Source organism: Chelon labrosus (assembly GCF_963514085.1).
Source record: "Chelon labrosus genome assembly, chromosome: 20".
Taxonomy (NCBI): Eukaryota; Metazoa; Chordata; class Actinopteri; order Mugiliformes; family Mugilidae; genus Chelon; species Chelon labrosus.
Genome location: NC_140353.1, coordinates 21,453,261 through 21,472,947, shown reverse-complemented (window position 1 = coordinate 21,472,947; position 19,687 = coordinate 21,453,261). Strand labels below are relative to the sequence as shown.

General features: G+C 40.8%; 1 protein-coding gene across 1 annotated transcript; it reads right to left on the bottom strand.

Moving 5' to 3' along the window:
- Positions 1-258: 258 nt before the first annotated feature.
- LOC311505653 (zinc finger MYM-type protein 4-like) lies at positions 259-19,128 on the bottom strand. The gene is made up of 29 exons (XM_084569329.1): positions 18,962-19,128; positions 17,361-17,964; positions 15,110-15,156; positions 14,880-15,029; positions 14,501-14,564; positions 14,093-14,289; positions 13,770-13,894; positions 13,177-13,411; positions 12,865-13,080; positions 12,560-12,710; positions 12,330-12,445; positions 11,845-12,207; positions 11,578-11,728; positions 10,690-10,865; positions 10,406-10,583; positions 10,147-10,260; positions 9,716-9,759; positions 9,081-9,219; positions 5,474-5,589; positions 5,275-5,392; positions 4,902-5,183; positions 4,278-4,354; positions 3,918-4,047; positions 3,650-3,801; positions 3,438-3,552; positions 2,894-3,151; positions 2,604-2,715; positions 2,437-2,505; positions 259-2,242 (listed from the first exon to the last, which is right to left on the bottom strand). Exons 1-29 carry the CDS (start codon positions 18,998-19,000, stop codon positions 2,095-2,097), a joined length of 4,686 nt encoding a protein of 1,561 aa, XP_084425455.1. The 5' UTR covers positions 19,001-19,128; the 3' UTR covers positions 259-2,094.
- Positions 19,129-19,687: the final 559 nt, after the last annotated feature.

The following is a 19,687-nucleotide window of genomic DNA, read 5'->3' as shown; positions in this document are numbered from 1 at the left end:
GCTGTAAGTGCCTTTAGCGACTGCGTTTTGTACCAAACATACAAAAAAGAAGTGAATCAAATAACTGACACATTTATGAATGGACGCCAGTGCCTTCCATTTAAAGTAAGGAAGTGACAGGCACATACTAATCTTAAATATACTTTAAACACAAAATAATTTTTTAAAACATTTTATGAACTGCTGTTCCAAATCGGTGCCAGCAGCAACTACACCTTCAACATTTCACCCCCATCATGCTTTCGTCATAAATTCTTTCCCTTGCAGCCAAACAAATGAGATGGATTTTCTTTTAATAGCCAGTGGTAATACAGCATTTTGTGCATGAAATAGAACATTACGCTGTCTTTGGAGTCTTTTCAGACTGAACAATCATCAGACAGCAGCAATAATATTCAGACTGATATTTCATTTACACCAGCAGTGGCGATAATATGGTACAGAGTGTGGTTTAAAGTAATCCATCTGTATATCTTTGTTTGAGTAATGCTCATAATTTTGCCATGGGTCAACATATTTAAGTGTTAGCATGGAGCATGTGGAGAGCTGTGTGTGTGATTTATAGCTCCTAACAGGTTTACACTGTAACATGGACTCCATATAAAACACAAACATGAGATCAAAGTAAAGGAACTTCTGCCTCTGTGACCAAACATACACACCTAACTGCAAAATAGAAACAAGACAATATACCCGCTCCCTGACAGATACAATTTTCAATAAATCCCAACATAGCAATATACCAGATTTCTCTCGAAAACATGAATATTTTTGGTTAAAAAAATTCTAAATACAATCAAACATACGTATGTATTTGCATTCATGATTTAGCATGTGCAGACATGTTTGGGTAAGCTGAGCGTCAGATTTTCATGGCAGTCCTATAGGACAAACACTGTGGTGTCTCAAAAAGAAGTTTGGAATCCACTTCTGAGCCAAGGTCTATTATAGAAAACAGGAAGGAGTCCATATGTTTGCAACACCCACTAAAAACCCATTACACATTAGACATAATGGACGGAACATTAAGGGTTAGTAAAAAGAAGAGTTCTAGTTTTGATTTGTTTGCTGCTCAATGAAATTCTCTCAACTCCACTACAGGTGGAAGAAACTAAAAGATGGGATGATGTAGGAGGATAACACAGGGAAGACAATGCCACTGATAGAAACAAGGGGTAAGACAGAAGACACGGATATAGGAAGACACATAGGGAAGGCATGTTAACTGTAATAATAATACTCCCATTCATAATAATGGTCAAACTGTTTTTATAAATATTCTCAAACGTATAAAGGTCTCTTACACCAAGGAAGCCTTTATGGGGAGGGTAAAATGGTGAAATCCCAATGGACAAACATATTCCCCAGAAGGGAAAACTGCTTACAAAGAAATAAGGCCACACAGAAACAACAATATAAAAAGGTAACAACATAAAAATCTGATAATTTGTCAAAAATAAAATAATAAAAGATGAGAGGCACTGTGAGTTTTCTGTCATAACAAGAGGGATTATATATTAAAATTGGCTTTTTACTTTCATTGGGAAGTCTTTCACTTGAACTGAGTGACATTTTGTGTGGCTATGAGCACACCAGGTGAATGTCAAAATGTAATTTTCTTAGGTTTTGATATGTTTCTAAGCACGGATGTTTAAACGTGCTGAAACACCAGCATCAAGCTTCAAAAATTAATACAGGTCAGTACCCTCCATAGAAAGTGCTGAAGCAGTGAGGGGAACAATGATAAAACAACCTATTTAAACTCTGAGGGTGTCAGATGGGTGGAATCTCTCATAGGATAGTCTATAACTGAAATAAAAAGCACATCTGTACTCCTTAACATTCCCTTTTCCTGTCTAATACGACCAGCTGTTTGTAAACAACGCATTGTGCAGTTGTGTGATGAGTGGATGGCCACTGAGGTAACAAAATCCAGTCTCACACTCTGAAAGGTCTTTGTTCAGTCTTTCTGTTTCAAAGTCCTGTCAGCCTCAGTCTGGACTGGCCGATGGAGTCTAACTACAGCTTAATTTCACTGTTTGGCTTTAGGGAAAGATTCTTTCGCAGAGACGCCGGGGAACAGGTTGTGGATGATCACTGTGAGCTGTAGCCCTCAGCTGTTGCTGAGGACTGATGCTGGATTGCTTCCTGTTCCTGCTGAACCTCTTTGACAGCCAAGATGCGTGTGAGCATGCTCTGTAGAGTGTTGGCGTCCAGCGGTTGAGAAGTGTACCAGTGGGAACTGTTGAAGTCAGAAAAATAATTTCCAATCATTTATTAGTACGATATTGCCACCTGTTTGTTCTGCAACAAGCTGTCCTGCATTAACAAAGATCTAAGTAGCATATATAGACTGTCAAGGTTCTCAAATGCGTTTGGTTTCTATAAGGTCTTGAAGCAAAGCCTTGGTAATAGGTGATGCTCAGCGACTCTGACCTGTGTGTGTGGACATTCTGGTGAGGCTGGAGGTAAAACACGTCGGTTCTCTTCTTCACGGACTGTGGGCTGTTGGGGAGGAAGAGGACAAAGACAATGTTTGTTCCATTTTCTTAGCTGCAGCAGTAGCAGTTTGTCTATAACCTTACTGTGTGTGCAATTCTCACCATCTAGAGAGGTAGAACTCATAGAGTTGGACAGGACAGTGTAGAGGGTTGGTGACATTCTGAAGCATCTCCATGTCGCCCTCGTTCTCCGACTGCCTTTTTCTGGAACGTGCTGGAAATAACACCAAATACCAAGTTAAAATACAGTAATGGATAATGCTTAGAAAAAGAGTAACACCAAAAAATATATGTAGAGATTCAAATGGAAACATTTAAAAAAAAAAAACAGCTGCCACGACAAACTATATTATTACCACTTTTATTTAAAGTTGTCATTCTGCATTTCCCACCTGTCTCTTCCTGGCTGGGCGTAGCAGCGCGGCTTCTCTGGTAGTGGAGGTAGTGGACTTTGCCCGTTCGACTGCAGGGTTTTGAACGCCGAGTGAAGTTGGAATAAGACAGGCATTGGTGCTGCTCCAGGGTGGTCAGGTGGAAGGTCTTGGTGCAGAAGAAGAGCAGCGTGTTGAGCAAAACTATGGGTGAGTATGCGCCCAGCTGCTTACACTCCCACAGGTAGGGCTCCTCGACACGGGAGGAAACAACTTGACCTGGAAGAGGAAAGATATCTGGCTTTTCAGCAGCCAAATGCTTAAGTGTATGTGCTGTTTGGTGGAACGCTGACGATAGCTTGTCCTGCTGGGGCTTAAAGTGACAGTGACGTAAAACAGTAATATTGTGGCCTGTAAAAAACAAAACAATGAGCTGAAAGGTGCAAAAACACAGATGCATGGATGATCCCGCCAATACCCATACATAGAGTGAGGTACTGAATCTTTGCTGCAGAAACATAACCACGAGTACTTAAAAATCATAACTTAATGTCAATGGCTGTACCACTAGGTAGTAGCTTAGGTTTCCAGAGTCGAAGCATCCCAGTGATCTCGGAGGCAAATTGATTGTACAGCTCGTCCGTGAAGATGTTCTCTATGCGGCCCTTCATGAAGAGATACTGTGCAATGAGAGGCAGAGAGAAAAGACAGAACCAGTATGTTAAGAAAAAAAAACAGGCTAAAAGAAGCAAAGCCAATGACAGTGTCTGTGTGCACCTGCTGAATCCCCAGACAGAGGTAGAAGATGCTGTCTGGGCTGTAGCTCTCTCCGTTTGGCCGTCGTACTTCTCTGACGAAGTGAGACAGAGCGTAGTTCAGCTCGGCAGAGTTGCACTGAAGGATGTCTTCTTTAATGTCAACTGGACTGGCTGAAAGAGACGAGAATGTCAAATACAACAGGTCTACAAATTAAAACTGTTTAAACTGAACATAGAGCTGTTCAGGGCATCTGACAATTAAACAAAAGCAGTAATCTCCAGCTCACGTTCTTGCGGTTGCTTGTTGCGTTGTTGAACCCAGCTCCTCCAGGCGTTAACGCCGTACAGATGGTTCAGTTTGGAGGAAGTTGGAGTCACGACTGCACCACGTTCCAGAGAACCGATTCGCCTTCGACCCTGAATAGACAGACAGTGAATACTGTTGTAGTGGATGATAAGGTTGACATGAGTGACTTCCACTGTTAACAATCTTAGTGTTAGCAAGAAGAGAAAATGCTGCTGGAGTCACAAAATTCAGTGGTCTACGAAAACCTGCCTGCAAACTAATGTCAGTAGAATAAAAAGGGGTTGTCCAAGCAGGCTGACAAAATGAATCAAAGGCATCAGATTCACTGAGGATATCGTACCCGTTTCCGGATGTAGGAACCCTCTCTAGCTCTCTTCACTCCTCGCCGTGGAGCAGCCAGCTTTTGATCCAACAACTCTGCAAATCGTACACAAACCACCTGTGAGTGATGTTCAGTAACAACAATGCTGCAACAAAGCCTTGATGTAACTGATGAAATCGATTATGTTGATTCTCATGCAATGAGTAGGCGGGATGCAATGTTCATGTCCAACTATGGATGGACTTTGTCAAAATAGATTGGTATACTGCAAACCAGTAGCAGTAGGACCACTATGCCAGATCATCTGAACAGATAAATGTTAGGGAAGTTAAATCCTACTTTTATAATGGATTAGTATCATAAAATGAAAGTTAAAGTTTGAAACGGTTCATATTATGTTATTTTGAAAATATCTGAATGCTTTGAGTATAAGTATAATGTTATGTTATGTTGTTTAGTTTAGTCTTAAGTTGACCAAAGGATTAATGGACTCCTCAGGAAATAATGTACAAATAATGGAAGCTAGTGTGTGTTTAGTATGTCGTTTCCCACATTGTTCAACAACTGATAATACTTTAGGCGGCAGTCCAAACAATTACACACATGCCAAGATTCATCTTGGTGTTGTTTCTGATGTCTTACCAGAAGGAAAGTCAGTCTCCAAGTCCATCATTGGTGAGGAGGGAGGCTGGTCATCAGCACTAGCAGTAGGGAGGCTACTTATCGTTTTGCTGGTCTCTGGCTGGGTATTGATCTGAGGATCATCTGACTCTGTGCACACCTCTGAGCTGTTAGGAGGCGGCAGGTCAGCTTGCACTGCTTTCTGAGTCCCCTCATCTTCATAGATTGTGGGGAAGACCACTTCTGACTTCATGTCTCCACTGTTAGAGCTGCTCTGGTCTGTAGACACATGCGTGTGCAAACCTAGGTGTATAAAAAGAAATGTTTCATATATTTTCTATATTTTCTATAACTCTAAAATATATAAAAACAGGATTAAATTACAAGCACTGACCTGCACTGGAAAGAGGCTCATCTTTTTGTTTTTCTTCACTCACAGCTAAACATTCTGATTGGACAGCCGCATCTTTCATGTCTTTCTTCTGTGGTGGAAGTACAATGGGCACTGGAACCTGGAGAAAAAAAAACAGGAGTCTGATTTACTGCTGAAAAGATTCAGTACGATTAATCATTGGTAATGTAATGAAACGCACCGGCATGGGCATAGGCATCGGAACAGGCGTATGCTGGCAGTACATGTTCATAGGCACTGGAATAAAGATGGGGACTGGGACTGGAACCATTACCACCTTGACATTCTCCTTTCCTTCTGGGGATGGGTCGGAGGAGGGCGAAAAGAGAAATAATTACAAATGAGTGTCTCACAAAAATCAAAAGGAGTGCAATGAAAATTTACCCTACAAGAGACTAAATTCAGCAGACAGCATAAAGCTAAAAGGACATAATTCTTTGTCACTCATCTGATTGAAAAAAATATGATTTACATTCTTAAATACATTTTAAAAAAAACATAACTGATAAAACGTGTATGTGGACAGTTTATCTTCTCTTTCTCATAAAGAATGAGAACACTGTACCTATTAGCTTTGTGTTTTTATACTTACAAGTACATGTAAAGAAACGTGTATGATCCTTGGCTTGAATGTGTATGTATCCAGACAGATGTATCCGGACAGATATTTAATCCATCAATACAAATGTAATAATGCAATTTATTGGCCAGAAGATGTCGCCATTTTAATCACAATCACCGCTTTAAAAAAGTGACTCATTGCTCCAGAGAGGCCGTTCCAGACTGAGCGAGGCCACTTCTACGTGAAATAAGAAGAGAAATAAACAGTCGCAAACACTTTTTCACTCTTATAGTGTATGTAATTTATTGACATTTCTGCTTTTAACAGTACTGTTTTCAATGAAATCTCAAACACAAATAAAACAAGGGGGAAAAAAATGAAACATGCATATACAGAAAATTAGTAGCAAAACCTACAACGTGTTAAATACACAATACAATATGTAACACAATGTTGAAATCAACTTATGCGCGGCTCAAGTTTGGGGTTAACCTCCGTTGACCTGCTTTGGCAGATGAATTGAAATCAGGCTTGGTTCGCAGGCTTGCATCACTGGCAAGGTACAGCAAGGACCATAACCCTCAAGAAATCACACGTTCATACATCGAAACATAGCGTAACAACACAACTGAGTTGGGTGAACGGCCAGAATGAATCCATGTTTCCTGACTCAGCTGAGAAATTCAAGTCACTGTAAGTTTTAGCGTAATAGTTGAAGAACAAATTATAGATGGCTTCAAGATCAAGACTGACTGGGAGCTTACTTAAAACTTTTTTTTTTAATTAAGAATAGCACACTTAACTAAACAAACTACCTACTTATGCCAATAACTTAGTGTCATCTCAATACAAATGACCCCGATCTAAGATCTTCCGCAGGTTCTGGTTTACCCTTCCTAAAAAAACAAATACAGGTCCTCTTATGTATTAAACCCTTCAAGCCCATCAACGTTAAAAATACTGCATCATGTCAGCTGCATTACAGATCAGTGACCTCCTGTGATGAAAAATGAGACAATAAAGTCTATTATGAAGCCCTAACTAGACTATTTTATGTACAGTGGTGTAAAAACAGACAAATAAAACAATACTAACCTAATACTGAGAATGTGAGGATGTAATTCAAAATATGAACACATTTAGCAGCACATCATACTGGAAACAGATTCAGGAACTTACATTACCCGTTTAATACGTTTTCAGTTTCAGATCTGAGCAGGAATCACTTTGCACAGTTGTGAGTGGCACTAGTTGAAGGGGCAAATAAGTCAAAAACATGTCATGTCTAATAATGTCTAATGCTCTCACCTTTATTAAAAGCTGGAGAAAACTAATAATTTTGTCCTTTCAGACTGTGATGTTAAGGGATTTTACATCGCAGGATAAGGGCCGGTGAAAACATACATTTGTTTGCAATTAAAAGATGAGGACCCACTTGAAATAACAAGTCTATTTCCACAACACACACAAATTAAGATGGAAGATGTTTAAGACACTTGGAAGTGTGCCGCAATCTTATCTTATTGGCTTTAAGGACATGTTTATTTATAAAGACACACATTTATTCACGAGGTAAATTTATTTTTACTAATGAGTTACAGTACTGTCTGTAGGTCAGAGAAGCACTTAAATGGACATTTAAGTGTAAAAAAAAAAAAAAAAAGAATACACAAACACAACACCACTTTATGCGAGTCATTTCTCTGCACTGCCAGTTGGCAAATACAAATCCATAAAAGTATAGGAAACAAAAGACTTTTCTGAATTCGCTCTTAACAAGGTTTTTAGTTAAATGTAAACAGACAAATGTAAAAATACAGCTTTAGTAGTGTAAGGACCGAGCACAACCATTTAACCCTGTAGTTGTTTTTATATGTGTCCATGGTCACGGCAGATGAGAACTTCTCATGTCAGCAGATCAGGAGGCTGTGGAGAGAAAAACTTGGGTGACACACTCGACCCTCTTAAGAAGTCAGTGGAAAAATGAATGTTGTTAGTGTGCCTGAAACAGCATCGTCGAGGCTGTAGTCATGGTAACAAACACTGCACACCATTACATTACCAAAGCTTGGATATTGAATACACAAACTTTATTTGTTGCACGTTTAAAGCGTAAGTGAATTCAGTGTTTTGTGTTACTGAGGAGGCTCACCTGTGTTTCCAGTTCTGGAGCCGTCTTGTAGATCAGTCGGGTGTGGTAGAGTTCGAAACAGGGTACAGGACAGAGGCTGGGCTCTCCTGAACATGTCTTACAGTAATATGATGTCAGTGTCCTCAATATCTCACTCTTGTCCTCACAATCCTTAATTTCAGAGTCCTTCTCCTCCTCCTCTCTCTGCTCATTCTTCTCATCGAGAGACGTTACCTCCTCCTTCTCTACCTCCTGCTCTACTTTTTTCTCTGGCTCACTGTCCTCTGCCGTCTTCGGCTTCTTACTCTCTTGCTCTTCTTCTTCCAGCCTCTTCCTCTTGCGCTGTGAGCACACCTTGCACTCAGAATCCGTCTCCCTCTTGCCCAGGAAATGGCGTCCGGTTAGGCGTGCTGGCACACCGTTGAACGGAGGAGTTTCTCCCTGAGGTTTCGGTGATGGTGTCGGAGATGTGGATGCTTGGGTAGATGGTTCGTCTGTCTGCGAGGAGCTATCCAGCCGAGCTGGTGCAATCGTTAAAACAGCTATTTGTGAGCAACAAAAGATTTAATGCACCAGAAAAAAATGAATGAATGAAATAGGTGCAGCCTTCAGTGCTAATTTTATCAGTGTCTTGTCAGAAAATGTGGGAACTGAGAAGCTAATTATATTGAATAAAGCACCAAGTTAAAAGTTGTTTTTGCTTTGGTGACTATTCAACTTTTAATACTAAGTGGCTCATCTGATTTGTGTCTCTAGAAAATATTAGAACAAAGCAACAGTCTCAAAGTGAAACCTAATCCTCCAGAAGCAAGAGCTGCTTGGTTTGAAGGATTTATATTGCATGAACAGTCAAGGCAGAAAAAGTAGGAAGTTGTAGACTTCACATTACCTCTAGAGTACATAAAACAAAATAATAATATAAAAGGCTTATTCTTTAAAGGCATTTCAAATATCTGTAAGTACGGTTCATATTCTTTTTATTTGTCCATCCTGTAGTAAATTTTACTGTCAGGTGTATATCATGTGAAACATATGCTTGCTGTCTAACAACAACTTTCAGCTAACCAAACTCAGTCATATGATTTTTGTAGTTACCTCCTGATTCAGTGGAAGTAGTGGGCAGCTGACAATTGGTTTCCTGGTCCATGGTAAAGGGTCGGCACAGAACCGCTTTGTTCTTCATCTGACGTCGTCGGTATATAGGCACGCGCATGGCATCGGTCTGGGTACTGGCCTGGAAATGAAATTAGACAGCAATAATATACAAAGAAGATCTGATCTGATTCTTGATCACAAATATGCTGCAGTAGACCGTTTCTTTTCTCAGATGGCACCTAAAATGAAGTATTTAGAAAAAATACTTTGGCTGCAAATGGTTGCTAGTATTGCCTACTCCCTGTTCACTTAAGGCTATAACATAAGGTAAGGACGCATTTTACAAGTTGACATTTGAGCACAGAACAACAAAATGTAGACCTAACCAGAACAGCAGAGAGGCAGCTTCTGTGACAGGAGACAGGAGCTCTTTCAGACAAGCTGTATAAAAGGACTGCATATAATACATAACACAAATAAGGAGCTTTTAAAACTCTAAATACATATGCCAGTAAATCCTCAGATAAAAAATATAGATCCAACAATATATATAATGTATCCCCTTCAACAATTTTTTAATCAAGACCTAAAGATGTGCATAAGGCAAAGACACACACTCACGACACAGTACATACGTGATCATGGTTTTTGCCATCTACGTTGGAGGTTGGAAGTGCACCTACAAAAACAGACATAAAAGTATAACGTTACTGTGAGGAATGCATGTCACAAAAATATGACAAAAATAACTGACTTTATTTGGTATGCTATATGAAAATGTAAAAAATGATTTGAAATGGAGCTGTTCTTATGGCGACAGAATAACATAAGGTTAATATGAAATCATTTGTGGGTTACAATTAGAAAGTGTATCTAATGTGACTGTTTATTGTAAAGAAAAATTGATAGTCTTGATTGGCACAGAAAAAATATCAACTCTATTGTCACTGTACTTTATTTTCTTCAAGCTTTTGTCCCTTCCAAGGACAACAGATAGATTTCATGTATAAAAGATGATCACTAATAAGAGTAATCAAATAGCCTCTGGCTATGTATCTCAACTAACCAGTCTGAGCATTATCTGCTGAAACACTGGGCTGAGTGGCAGATCCGTTGGCCAATGAGACGACATCAGCGATGACAGGATTCATCTTTGAGGAGTGATGGGGCTGGGTTGGAGCTGGAAAATGGAGGAAACAATGAGTCAAGCCCACTTTTTTCCATAAACTGCCACACCTACATATCTGCTAGCTGGGAAAACAAGCATCAACTTGTTGGGATGTAGACTTAAGTACATCATCATCATCCTGTGTAACATAACTTACCATGTGGTGCTTGTGGGGCTGTCCCAGTACCATTACTGCTGGTGTGTTGGCTGGTTTCAAAATGAAAGTAGCAGTACTGCAGCAGGCAGGGGAGGTTGCAGAAATTACGGACCGAACCCAAACACTGCAGCTTCTCAGACATGTATCCCTGTTTCCTACAACTGTCACATCGACCCATCTGCACAAGGAGGAGGAAGGAGAGAGGTAAGAATAGACAGGAGATGAAAGGCCTCGTTTTGTTCTGTGTAATCCAATGTACAGCGCTGGGATATTAATTTTCTTACCCCATAGTACAGAACTGTGTACTGGGACATGCAGTGGGGTCTACAGAACTCCTCCATCTTGCCTCCATAGTGACTGTGCAGCATCTTATGGCTAACGCCGGAGCAGTAGCTGCAGTGACGCCAGGTTTGATCCTTGTTATGAGCAGTCAGTTCACGTTTGAGGTGCCGCTTACAGTCTGGAGCACAGGGCAAAGGGTACTGTTTAGTTTCAGTATTTTTTTAATTAATTTAAAAGTATGGATGACAAGAGCTACAGTTCCATCATTTTAAGCCAGTTTTGCGAAGGCTGACTTACTCCCGCTATACGCCTTGACGATCTGATCACAAGAGGACAAGGGGGCTCTAGTGTTTCGATGGTTTGTTTCTGCTTCCTGACTGCAAATTACATTTAGGCCAAGGGTCCAATCATTTGCTTTACCTTACTTTTAAATAAATCAATCTAAACAAGAATCCAAAATGCTGCCACCCATTAGTGTTCAGGTACGACGGTGGTCTCAGGGTTGGAGCTTCCGTCATGTTTTGGATCTCCCTAACACGAGGACTGATTTCATTACTGACAGATTTCTAACGAGAAAATTCAGCAAATGAAGAATATCTAAAAGGCTGATCCGAAGATTTTATGAACTGATCTCAGATCTGGATCGATTTGAATCGGAAAATTAATTATAAACCCATCTCTAATTGAATATGACAAAGGTTAGTGCACACTGATGTATGCAGATTAGCCGTGTGGAATCGAGTTACCACAAATCCTAAAATAGTGACGGGGTCCTGTATTTACCTTAATTGTGTCATTTGTGATTAGATGCCAGAGGTGATTGCTAATGCCAGGTGTGACCAGCATTAACGAGAGGGAAAAGAAGAAAAACTGTTTTTATGTCAACTTACTTTCACTGCAGACGACCAGGTCCTGTTGGTTATAGCTGAGGATGTCAAAGAGAACCTTCTCCTGTTTACAGCACTCGCACAATGCAAGGATATTTTTCTGGGTTTTGTACTGGTCACAGCATGTTTTATTGCAGAACATAAAAATATGACCCTGTAAGCAAACAAATTATAAAATTACTGTTATATTTAGCTGATGAGTCACCAGGCAGTCAGATGCAGGAAATTTGGGTGTCTATCTGCCAATATGAGCATGATCATGTTCCTTACTTGGTGACTGAACAGCATTGGCTTTGTGCTGAACTGTTTTCCGCACTGATGGCAGGTCAGTTTGGAGCCGTCACTGAGGCCACCCTCTGCGGGTTTCAGGGGCTGGCCAGGGGATGGTCTGGACAAAGCTTGCCCTGGGACAGAGGGGGATGACATGGCTGGGTAGGGAGGCACTAATGGGGGCACTGAGGTATGACTGGGATGATGGCCTTGGTAGGGGACTGAAGATGGGTAGTCCTGAGGAATGGGAGGGACTGAACTGGCACCGGCAGAGGGCCCTGGTTTGGGAGCGTCTCTGACGGAGGGGTTCCTGAGAGAGGAGGTTCCATTAATTGGGTCTGGCTGAGAGGTGTCACCAGACTTCTGCAAGACACACAGGGAAAACAATGACAAAGTCAAAAACACTGGAAGAAAAGGCTAAGATAAACAGATGCTTTATCAACAACTTTTATTGCATGGGCATTAACAAGCATTCAATACTTTACCCTATACGTAGACACGCAGGCATAGGAGCAGAAGTTGCGTATGGTCCCGTCCACCATGGCCAGATGATACTGAGGAACAGCTGAAACCCTGCACAGGCAACATGGGAATGGAGTACCTACAGGAAAACCGTATCATTAAAAACACCTCTGCAGCTTCTTCCACGTACTGCATTTAAAACAGCATATCCCAGATAAGTCTGACATGTGAGTGTGTGTCTCTTGAGTTGTACCAGTGAGAGTATGTTGGGGTGGCCGGCTCTGTTCCACACAACCAGATGAACAATACAGCTGAACTTTGCCCTTTTGGTCTCGTTCCATGATGGTGGAGGACACTACTGCCATCTTGTGACAGTTGGCACACTCGATCATTTTTCTGCAGGTCTGTGTAAGAACATTTAGTTGCAGGGGTTTACATTTGCTCGATAAATATGAGGATGTTGTGTGATTTTCTAATATTACTGATGCTAAAATGTGAATATGTAAGATCTCTTATTTTAAAAAGAAACCAACAAAATCATTTTTCACAGCCACACACCTGTTTGAAGGTACCAATGCAGGTTGGACCGCAGAAGTTGAGCTGAGTTCTTTCAATCGTGAGCGTCTGACAGGAACCTAATTTACTATTACAGTAAAGTCCGCAGCCTTCGCAGCAGTTCATGGCTAACTGCCGAATCTTGCGCCAACTTACAAAACAAGCATTACTACAGAGTCTGTGCAGGCGACCTTGATGGGTGACCTCATGTTCAATTTGCTGTAGAAAGTCAAACACAAAGACAAAAAATAAGTCAAGCGGGCAGAGAAAGAGAGACGCTGATCTTGCGGTGGTATACGGTCACAGTCTCTTTACCTTGTTGTTGACTTTGCAGACACTACAAAAAGGTCTTTCAGGCTGTCGGTCCACTGGTTTCTCTGGAGGCTTCTCAGGCTTTCGCTCTTGTCGTTTATCAGCCCATTTATCAGAAGCCTTATCAGGCTGTTTCCTCTTGTGTCTAAAGACCGACAGACAGAACTGGCCACAGAAGTGCATGAGGACGTTGTCATCTGCAGGAATTGCGATCATGTCCCTGGGCTGAATTATCTCCCTATAAAGAAACCAACAAGAGTGATAAATACAACAGCTGGAAAATACTGAAAGACAATGCTCACAAACCTGATGAAGTGCTGAACCAAACATGCTATAACATGTGTGTTTTAAAGCTAGTACTGCAAACTCAATAGGATTTACCAAGTAAGTAAGTAAGTATCTTCTGTTCTGCTCATAGGTTGCATAATTAGTGAAATACTGGCAAATGTATTGAAATAATAATCAAAATGGCTCTCGCTGTAGCTACCTTTCTGACCAGCTTTTATGAGCCAATTTCCAGCACATGACAGAGACTTGTATCAAACTCTGTAATATTAGTTAGTTCATATTGATATCAAGTGGAAACAAAGATGTACTTGTTGCACTGAAAACACGATCGGTTCTTGTTGGCTGGAGGCAGATGGCCTGTCAGACAGACGGTAGAGCAGAAGAGCTGCGTTGACCCTTTTCTTTGGAATGCCGTTTGGCCTTTCAGGAGAACCTAGAACAGGTTACAGAAAACAAATGGGACACAAAATTAAAACAAATTCTCATGAAACGTGACAATTTCTACCTAACAGGTCTTTAATATAGCCCAAAAAGTTCATTATTATTTATCTATAACATTTAACATTAGTAATGTTCCATTAATAATATGTACATTTGTGTAGCAGCATTATGTATTTAACCAGCACAGTACCTTAGAGCAGCCACTGCAGCGGACACTCCCAGGAACGGGTGGTTGAGGTGGCCGTGGAGGTAACGGTGCCAGAGTGGGCAGTGACGCTGGGACTGGAGCTTGCGGTCTGATGGAGAGGGGAGCCACAGCTTGTAGGAGAGTTCCTCTGCCAGGGATAAAAATGGCTGTGTGCTGGGAGGCTGGGACTGCTGCTGGCACTTGTGTGAATAAAAGGGGACAGAATGGCAAAGTCAAGACCATAAGGCCAACTTTAAATCTCAAAACACTCCCATTCACTAACTCACTACTGTGTGTTTAATAGATACAGCAAACATTCATTCATTTGAGCAATATCTGAATTCAACCGTTATAAATGGTCAGCTGTGATGTTAAAATAACAAGAAAAACATATCACGGTAAACAACTCACTAGTAGGCTGTGCAAAGGTGTTCCCTCCACCTACAGAGAAGACAGAGCTAATCCTCAGCTCTTCCTGAAAAGATCAGACATATAGAAATCAGATTTAGTTTTCATCAGCTTGCATCCCTCTGAAAGACAGTACTTCTAAAACTCAAATTACATTCATTACACATTTGAAGGTAAAATATCTACGGTTATGTAAACTCAGCACACGGCACGGGCTGTCAGCAGCTTCAGTCCAAACATTCTTTCTGATTGAATCCTCTCATATTATTCATAGTAGAAAATTAAAACTTGACGTCCTACTGAATATAAACTGCAGAGGCGTAAAAAAAAAATAAATAAATAAAAATAAAAATAAAAATCGACTTCCTCTTTTCATTCCTACCTCCTGGTGCTCCAGCTCTTCTTTGATCTGTCTGATGGAGCTCTGAGGCAGCAAAGCAGCATCATAGCCCTCATCAATAGGCTCCTCTTTAATATTGATAGTAGGAGATGTTGGGGGATTACTGTCCTCAATGGGAGCAGCCTCTGACGTCTGAAATAACAAAGAGTATTCATGATAACCTGTTGAAGACTCAAAAGGTCAGTTACTTGTCAGTTATTCCAAATGCTCACCTCTCCCTGTTGACTGTCTTCGGTCTCCTCTCCCTGGACACCTCCATCTGATGTCAAAGCAGGAGAGAATTTTTAAATTACAACAGCGCACATTCCCATCAGTGTGTTCTGTCAGTTAAAACATCAACCAAAAACTCCTAATTAAAGCGAGCCATTTTCACGAGACGCCAATCTTAATCTTGTTTAACTTTCTAGGTGGAGACAACACAAATTCAAAATGTGTCCAGTTAAAACATAAAACATGGCTTAGATTTGAATTGAAGGAAGAATGACAAAGAAAATGAGATCTCACTAAATGGGTAAAATCACTGGTTCGTTACGCAGACAGACAACTCTCTAATGACTTCATGTTGTTTGAACATTGTCTCTCTGATGCTATTGATCAGAGCCAGAGGGACACACTATGACTGGTGACTGGCCCTAACATAAAGGACCTCGTTATCTATTCAGCATTAGGGGATGTACACACAGGAAGAGACGAAGTGATGTGGCAATGACAGCCTATTCAGCAAGTTCAGCAAAGATAAGATAAGCAAGCTGAACTGATCTCAACATTGAGGCAATGCGACAACTAATGGGATCGACTGATGTAGTTAAGATAATTCTTTAAACGTTTACTGCAGAGACACCATCCTTGACTCTGGCTCCTGCCATCATCCTCATCATCCTCAAGTTGACAGCAGGTATGAAGCATACGGTAAACCCAGAAGGAGCAGCGATGTTGACTGTATTTTCTTTTTGAATAGAGTGGTTACGGCAAGAAGACCTGTCTTTATGCATACAGTAGTAATATTTTTATGTTCTACTTGGAAACATTTTGGGTAGCAAAATATACAACACGGTTACCTAGACAACCAGAGCCTGGAACCTCAACGTAAAGTGTCTGGTACAAAGCCACGGGCAACGAGTGAATCTCTTTATGGCGGAGCTTTACACTTCCACATGCGATTAAAAGACACACAGCGTTTGTTATAAAGGCTCTCTAAAGTAGATGTAACATGTTCCTTTCCAGTCTGTTGTGGATAGCAATTCCAATTTAGTATTTTATCTATTTGTTCTGGCTTTTTTACATTTATTTTGCTCTAGTGTTTATACCTATTTGTGACCATCTTTTATTATGAATTTATTTGATTCTGTTTTGTTTTATTAATATTTCAGAATTGATCATTATTTCATCCAATTTCAGTGTATTACTAAATGTATGACAAATTTATTAAATGTAATATTTTTGTGTTCATCCCTTTTAAAGCACTATGAACTACAGTATGTGTCTGTTGACAACCGTTTGGGTTCATAGAAAGAAAAAAAAAAGGAAACCTGGAGGAAGTTGTGTTTTCTCAACTTTACAATGAAAGCGGATAGGCTCCAAATGACCGACTTCCTACTTTAAAGCCACAGAGGACACTATAGAAATGTTTATGGGGACTGGGTGGGACTCTTAGTAACTCATTGTGAGCATATGTATAAAGTTGGTGGAGTGGCCTCTTTGGTTGCCAAAATGCTCATGAATGTGCTGTGATAAAATACAGTACACAGATATGTGCAATATGACATTGGTGATCAGTGTTGTCTGTCTCAGCTTTAAATAGAGTAGACTCTCTTCCCAGTTCATTAGGTATAAGAAACAAGTACATTTTAATATAACAGTCCTGCACTTAATCCCCCTTCATGACTGCTCTAATGTTCAGTTTATGTTGTAACAGAATCAGAAATGTTGAAATTGAGCTGCATTATCATTTTGGAGGATGTAGTTTGTGGTGCTGTTGAACTGGATTGAATAATTAAGTATTAAATCTATTATTTAGCCTAGCCCAGAGACTAAAATGGGGCTGTCAAAATAATAAAAACATGTGTCGGTAGAACACAATACAACTCAGTATTACTAAAAACTTCTAGCCAGACTCAATTCTTATCTGAATATGAGTCTGGTAACACATCTAGATTTCATTATGGGGCGTGTTTTTTAACTGATGCAGAGAGAAAAAATACCTATGCATACAATTGGACAGTCCTACAATTAATGACAGACATTTTGTTGCAAACACATTCAACTCCACAGTGCTCATATGACGTGTATGACAATGTTCATGACTACGTTATCCATCACCTCATAAAGCCACAGAAATATGTGGCTTTATGAGGTGAAGACTGTGTTTTCAGTTCTCACGTTTTGTTCTAAACAGATACAGAAATCCATAAATTTTATGAAAGTAAGATTTAGTTCAGCAAATGAGTGTATAAGCAGCATTACCTTGGCTGTTCTCTGGTGTATGGTCCTGAGAGGAGTGGGAGGTGTTGGCAGAGCCACTGCTCCCATCCCTCTCCTGCTCTTCCTCCTCGTCCTCCTCTCTGGGCTCATGAGCAAAGGCATCACCTGGAGCTGTGCTGTTCACCTGCCCTGTCTGGGCTCTTTTTTGGTTGGCTTTATTAACATCAACTTCCTCAAGGGTGCCCATTGGCAGGGCAAAGTGCCAGTCTTCATCATCTTCTTCTTCTGGCCCATACGAAGGAAGGCCATCCAGTGCATCATCAAACGCTGCCCCCCCACTTCCTCCCCCTCCTGTTTCGTTCTTTCCCATCTTAAACGAGGAGGGTACAGAGTGGTGGTCAGAGGAGAGGGAGGCAACGGACGGAAAGGTCGGCTCTTCTACCCCCTCATCCATTTTTTCTTCTTGTCTGCTGCCGTTGCTTTCCTCTTCCTCTATCGGTTGCTGTTGCTCTTGTACTGAAGTTTCGTCTGCTTCCTTTGCCTCATCCTGACCACTCTTGGAAGAGGTGGCAGAACCCCTGGAAGAGTCAGCAAAGTCTCCCAGACCCATCACTTCGTCAAACACTCTGGACAAGCGCTCCTCATGCTGTGTAGGTGAGAAAAAGGATTGTTAGAGGGCTCATGTCAGCTTTCTTTATAAAGAAACACAGCTAAGCAAGTTTAAAACACATTATCTAGCAATATGTTCGGTCTAAAATTTGTTCAAAAGGCTTCAAAAGGAAGATTTAAGTTCATAGTTGCAAGGTTTTTAGTTTGCTATCCTTTAACTTGTAGAACTGTTTAATACAGAGGACAAATTCCTTGCATGCGTAATATATATTTGGCTAACAAAACTGATTTATTTTATTTAGGTTGGCAGAAAATATGTTATCGGTGTGTTGACTTGGATTTTCTATGAAATATCAGCTTATCTAACATTTTGTGAACTAGCCTTAGTTAATGTAGTTTAACTGTCCAAATACAGCTGGGGCCACTGTTGTTCTTGATGTGTTCAATGTCTTGTTATGTTGTTTTTAGATGGCTTCATGCCTCGTGTTGCCCTACTATTTGTATGGAAGGGGCGTCCCACCAAACTCCATTTAAAATGTTGCCATATTCTAACAGATGTGTACACACTTCGATTAAACTGCTTAGCTACTGAGCGAGTTTTCCAGTAAAAACAGTATTAGGGCACGGAGACTTGACGTGAATAAAATCTCTTTATTGTTCCCATCAGCCCTCGGCCATGCAAATGTTTTGTGAAAACAGCAGTCAGCTGCAACACAAAGTTGAAGTGCTCTATTAATAAAAGCTTTCGAGTTAAACAAAGGGGTCCGCATCATATTGTGTTCACTATGCGTCTTTGCTCATTATAATCGGACTGTTAAATGGAGCCTGGCGTAGCTGCATGCACCAGGGCTGAGGAGCAAACAGCAAGCTACAGGGCTGTAAGCTAGCTAGCTAGCGTTAGCTTGAATATGCACATCTCAACCGGATGATAGTCAACGCCAACTAAATGCCACAACATGCGGATGGATCAGCCAGTGGATTTAGCCCGAGTCTTGTCGGAGTTACGATTATCAGTCTTGGCGCGTGTTTCTTACCTTTAACCGTTTAAGTCTAAATTCCTCTGAATCCGCCATGTTTTAATTATGCTGCAGACGCCGCGCTTCCAAACGCCCACCTCCTCTGTGGGTTATGGGTCATGTATGCCAACCGCTAACAACAAAGATGCTGCACTTCGACGAGGTATCAAGCTAGCCGACGGCCAGCGTTGGTAAGTTAACTTTGTACGAACTCTACGTTCGCTTATAGCTTACTTATAAAGTGAATGCAAAGAAGACGCGGGGAAATGAAAATAACTGGAATGGTGAAGAAAGGGGTTAACGTTACCGTATTTTCTGGATGGGTTCTCCTTCTTTTTCTCCTCACATTATGTTTTCCTGCTTAGCTCCTGGAAAATGACAATAGTGTTGTACGAGCGCAGTAAACGCGTACTGACACCCACTTCCTGGTGCTTGGGTGTAGCTATGAACCTCACACCCCGCCTTCTCAAACTCAGTTTGCCTGAAGAAATGTGCTGCGCTGCTATATTTGGATCATTACGGTAATTACGGTTTAGAATGACTATGAAACGGGGTATTTATGATTGAAGACATACGTTTGTGTCATTCTTGCATTTGTCGCCCAACTAACTAACTCCATAATAACTACAAAATCCGAAATGCGGATTTCAATAAACCAGTGCATAAGTGCACAACCTTAAACTAAGTGTATTTGTTTGTGCGCCTAACTGAATTGTTATTAAAGGCTGTGTTAATCCAAAAGTG

Bases quoted from the DNA above. Each gene is read 5' to 3' on its own strand.
- LOC311505653 (XM_084569329.1), bottom strand. From the start codon at position 19,000: ATGGCGGATTCAGAGGAATTTAGACTTAAACGGTTAAAG. The intron at 9,220-9,715 runs GTATGTACTGTG...TTTCATTTCCAG, and splicing joins ATGGCAAAAACCATGATCAC to GCCAGTACCCAGACCGATGC. The intron at 3,553-3,649 runs GTGCACACAGAC...CTCATTGCACAG, and splicing joins TCTGTCTGGGGATTCAGCAG to TATCTCTTCATGAAGGGCCG.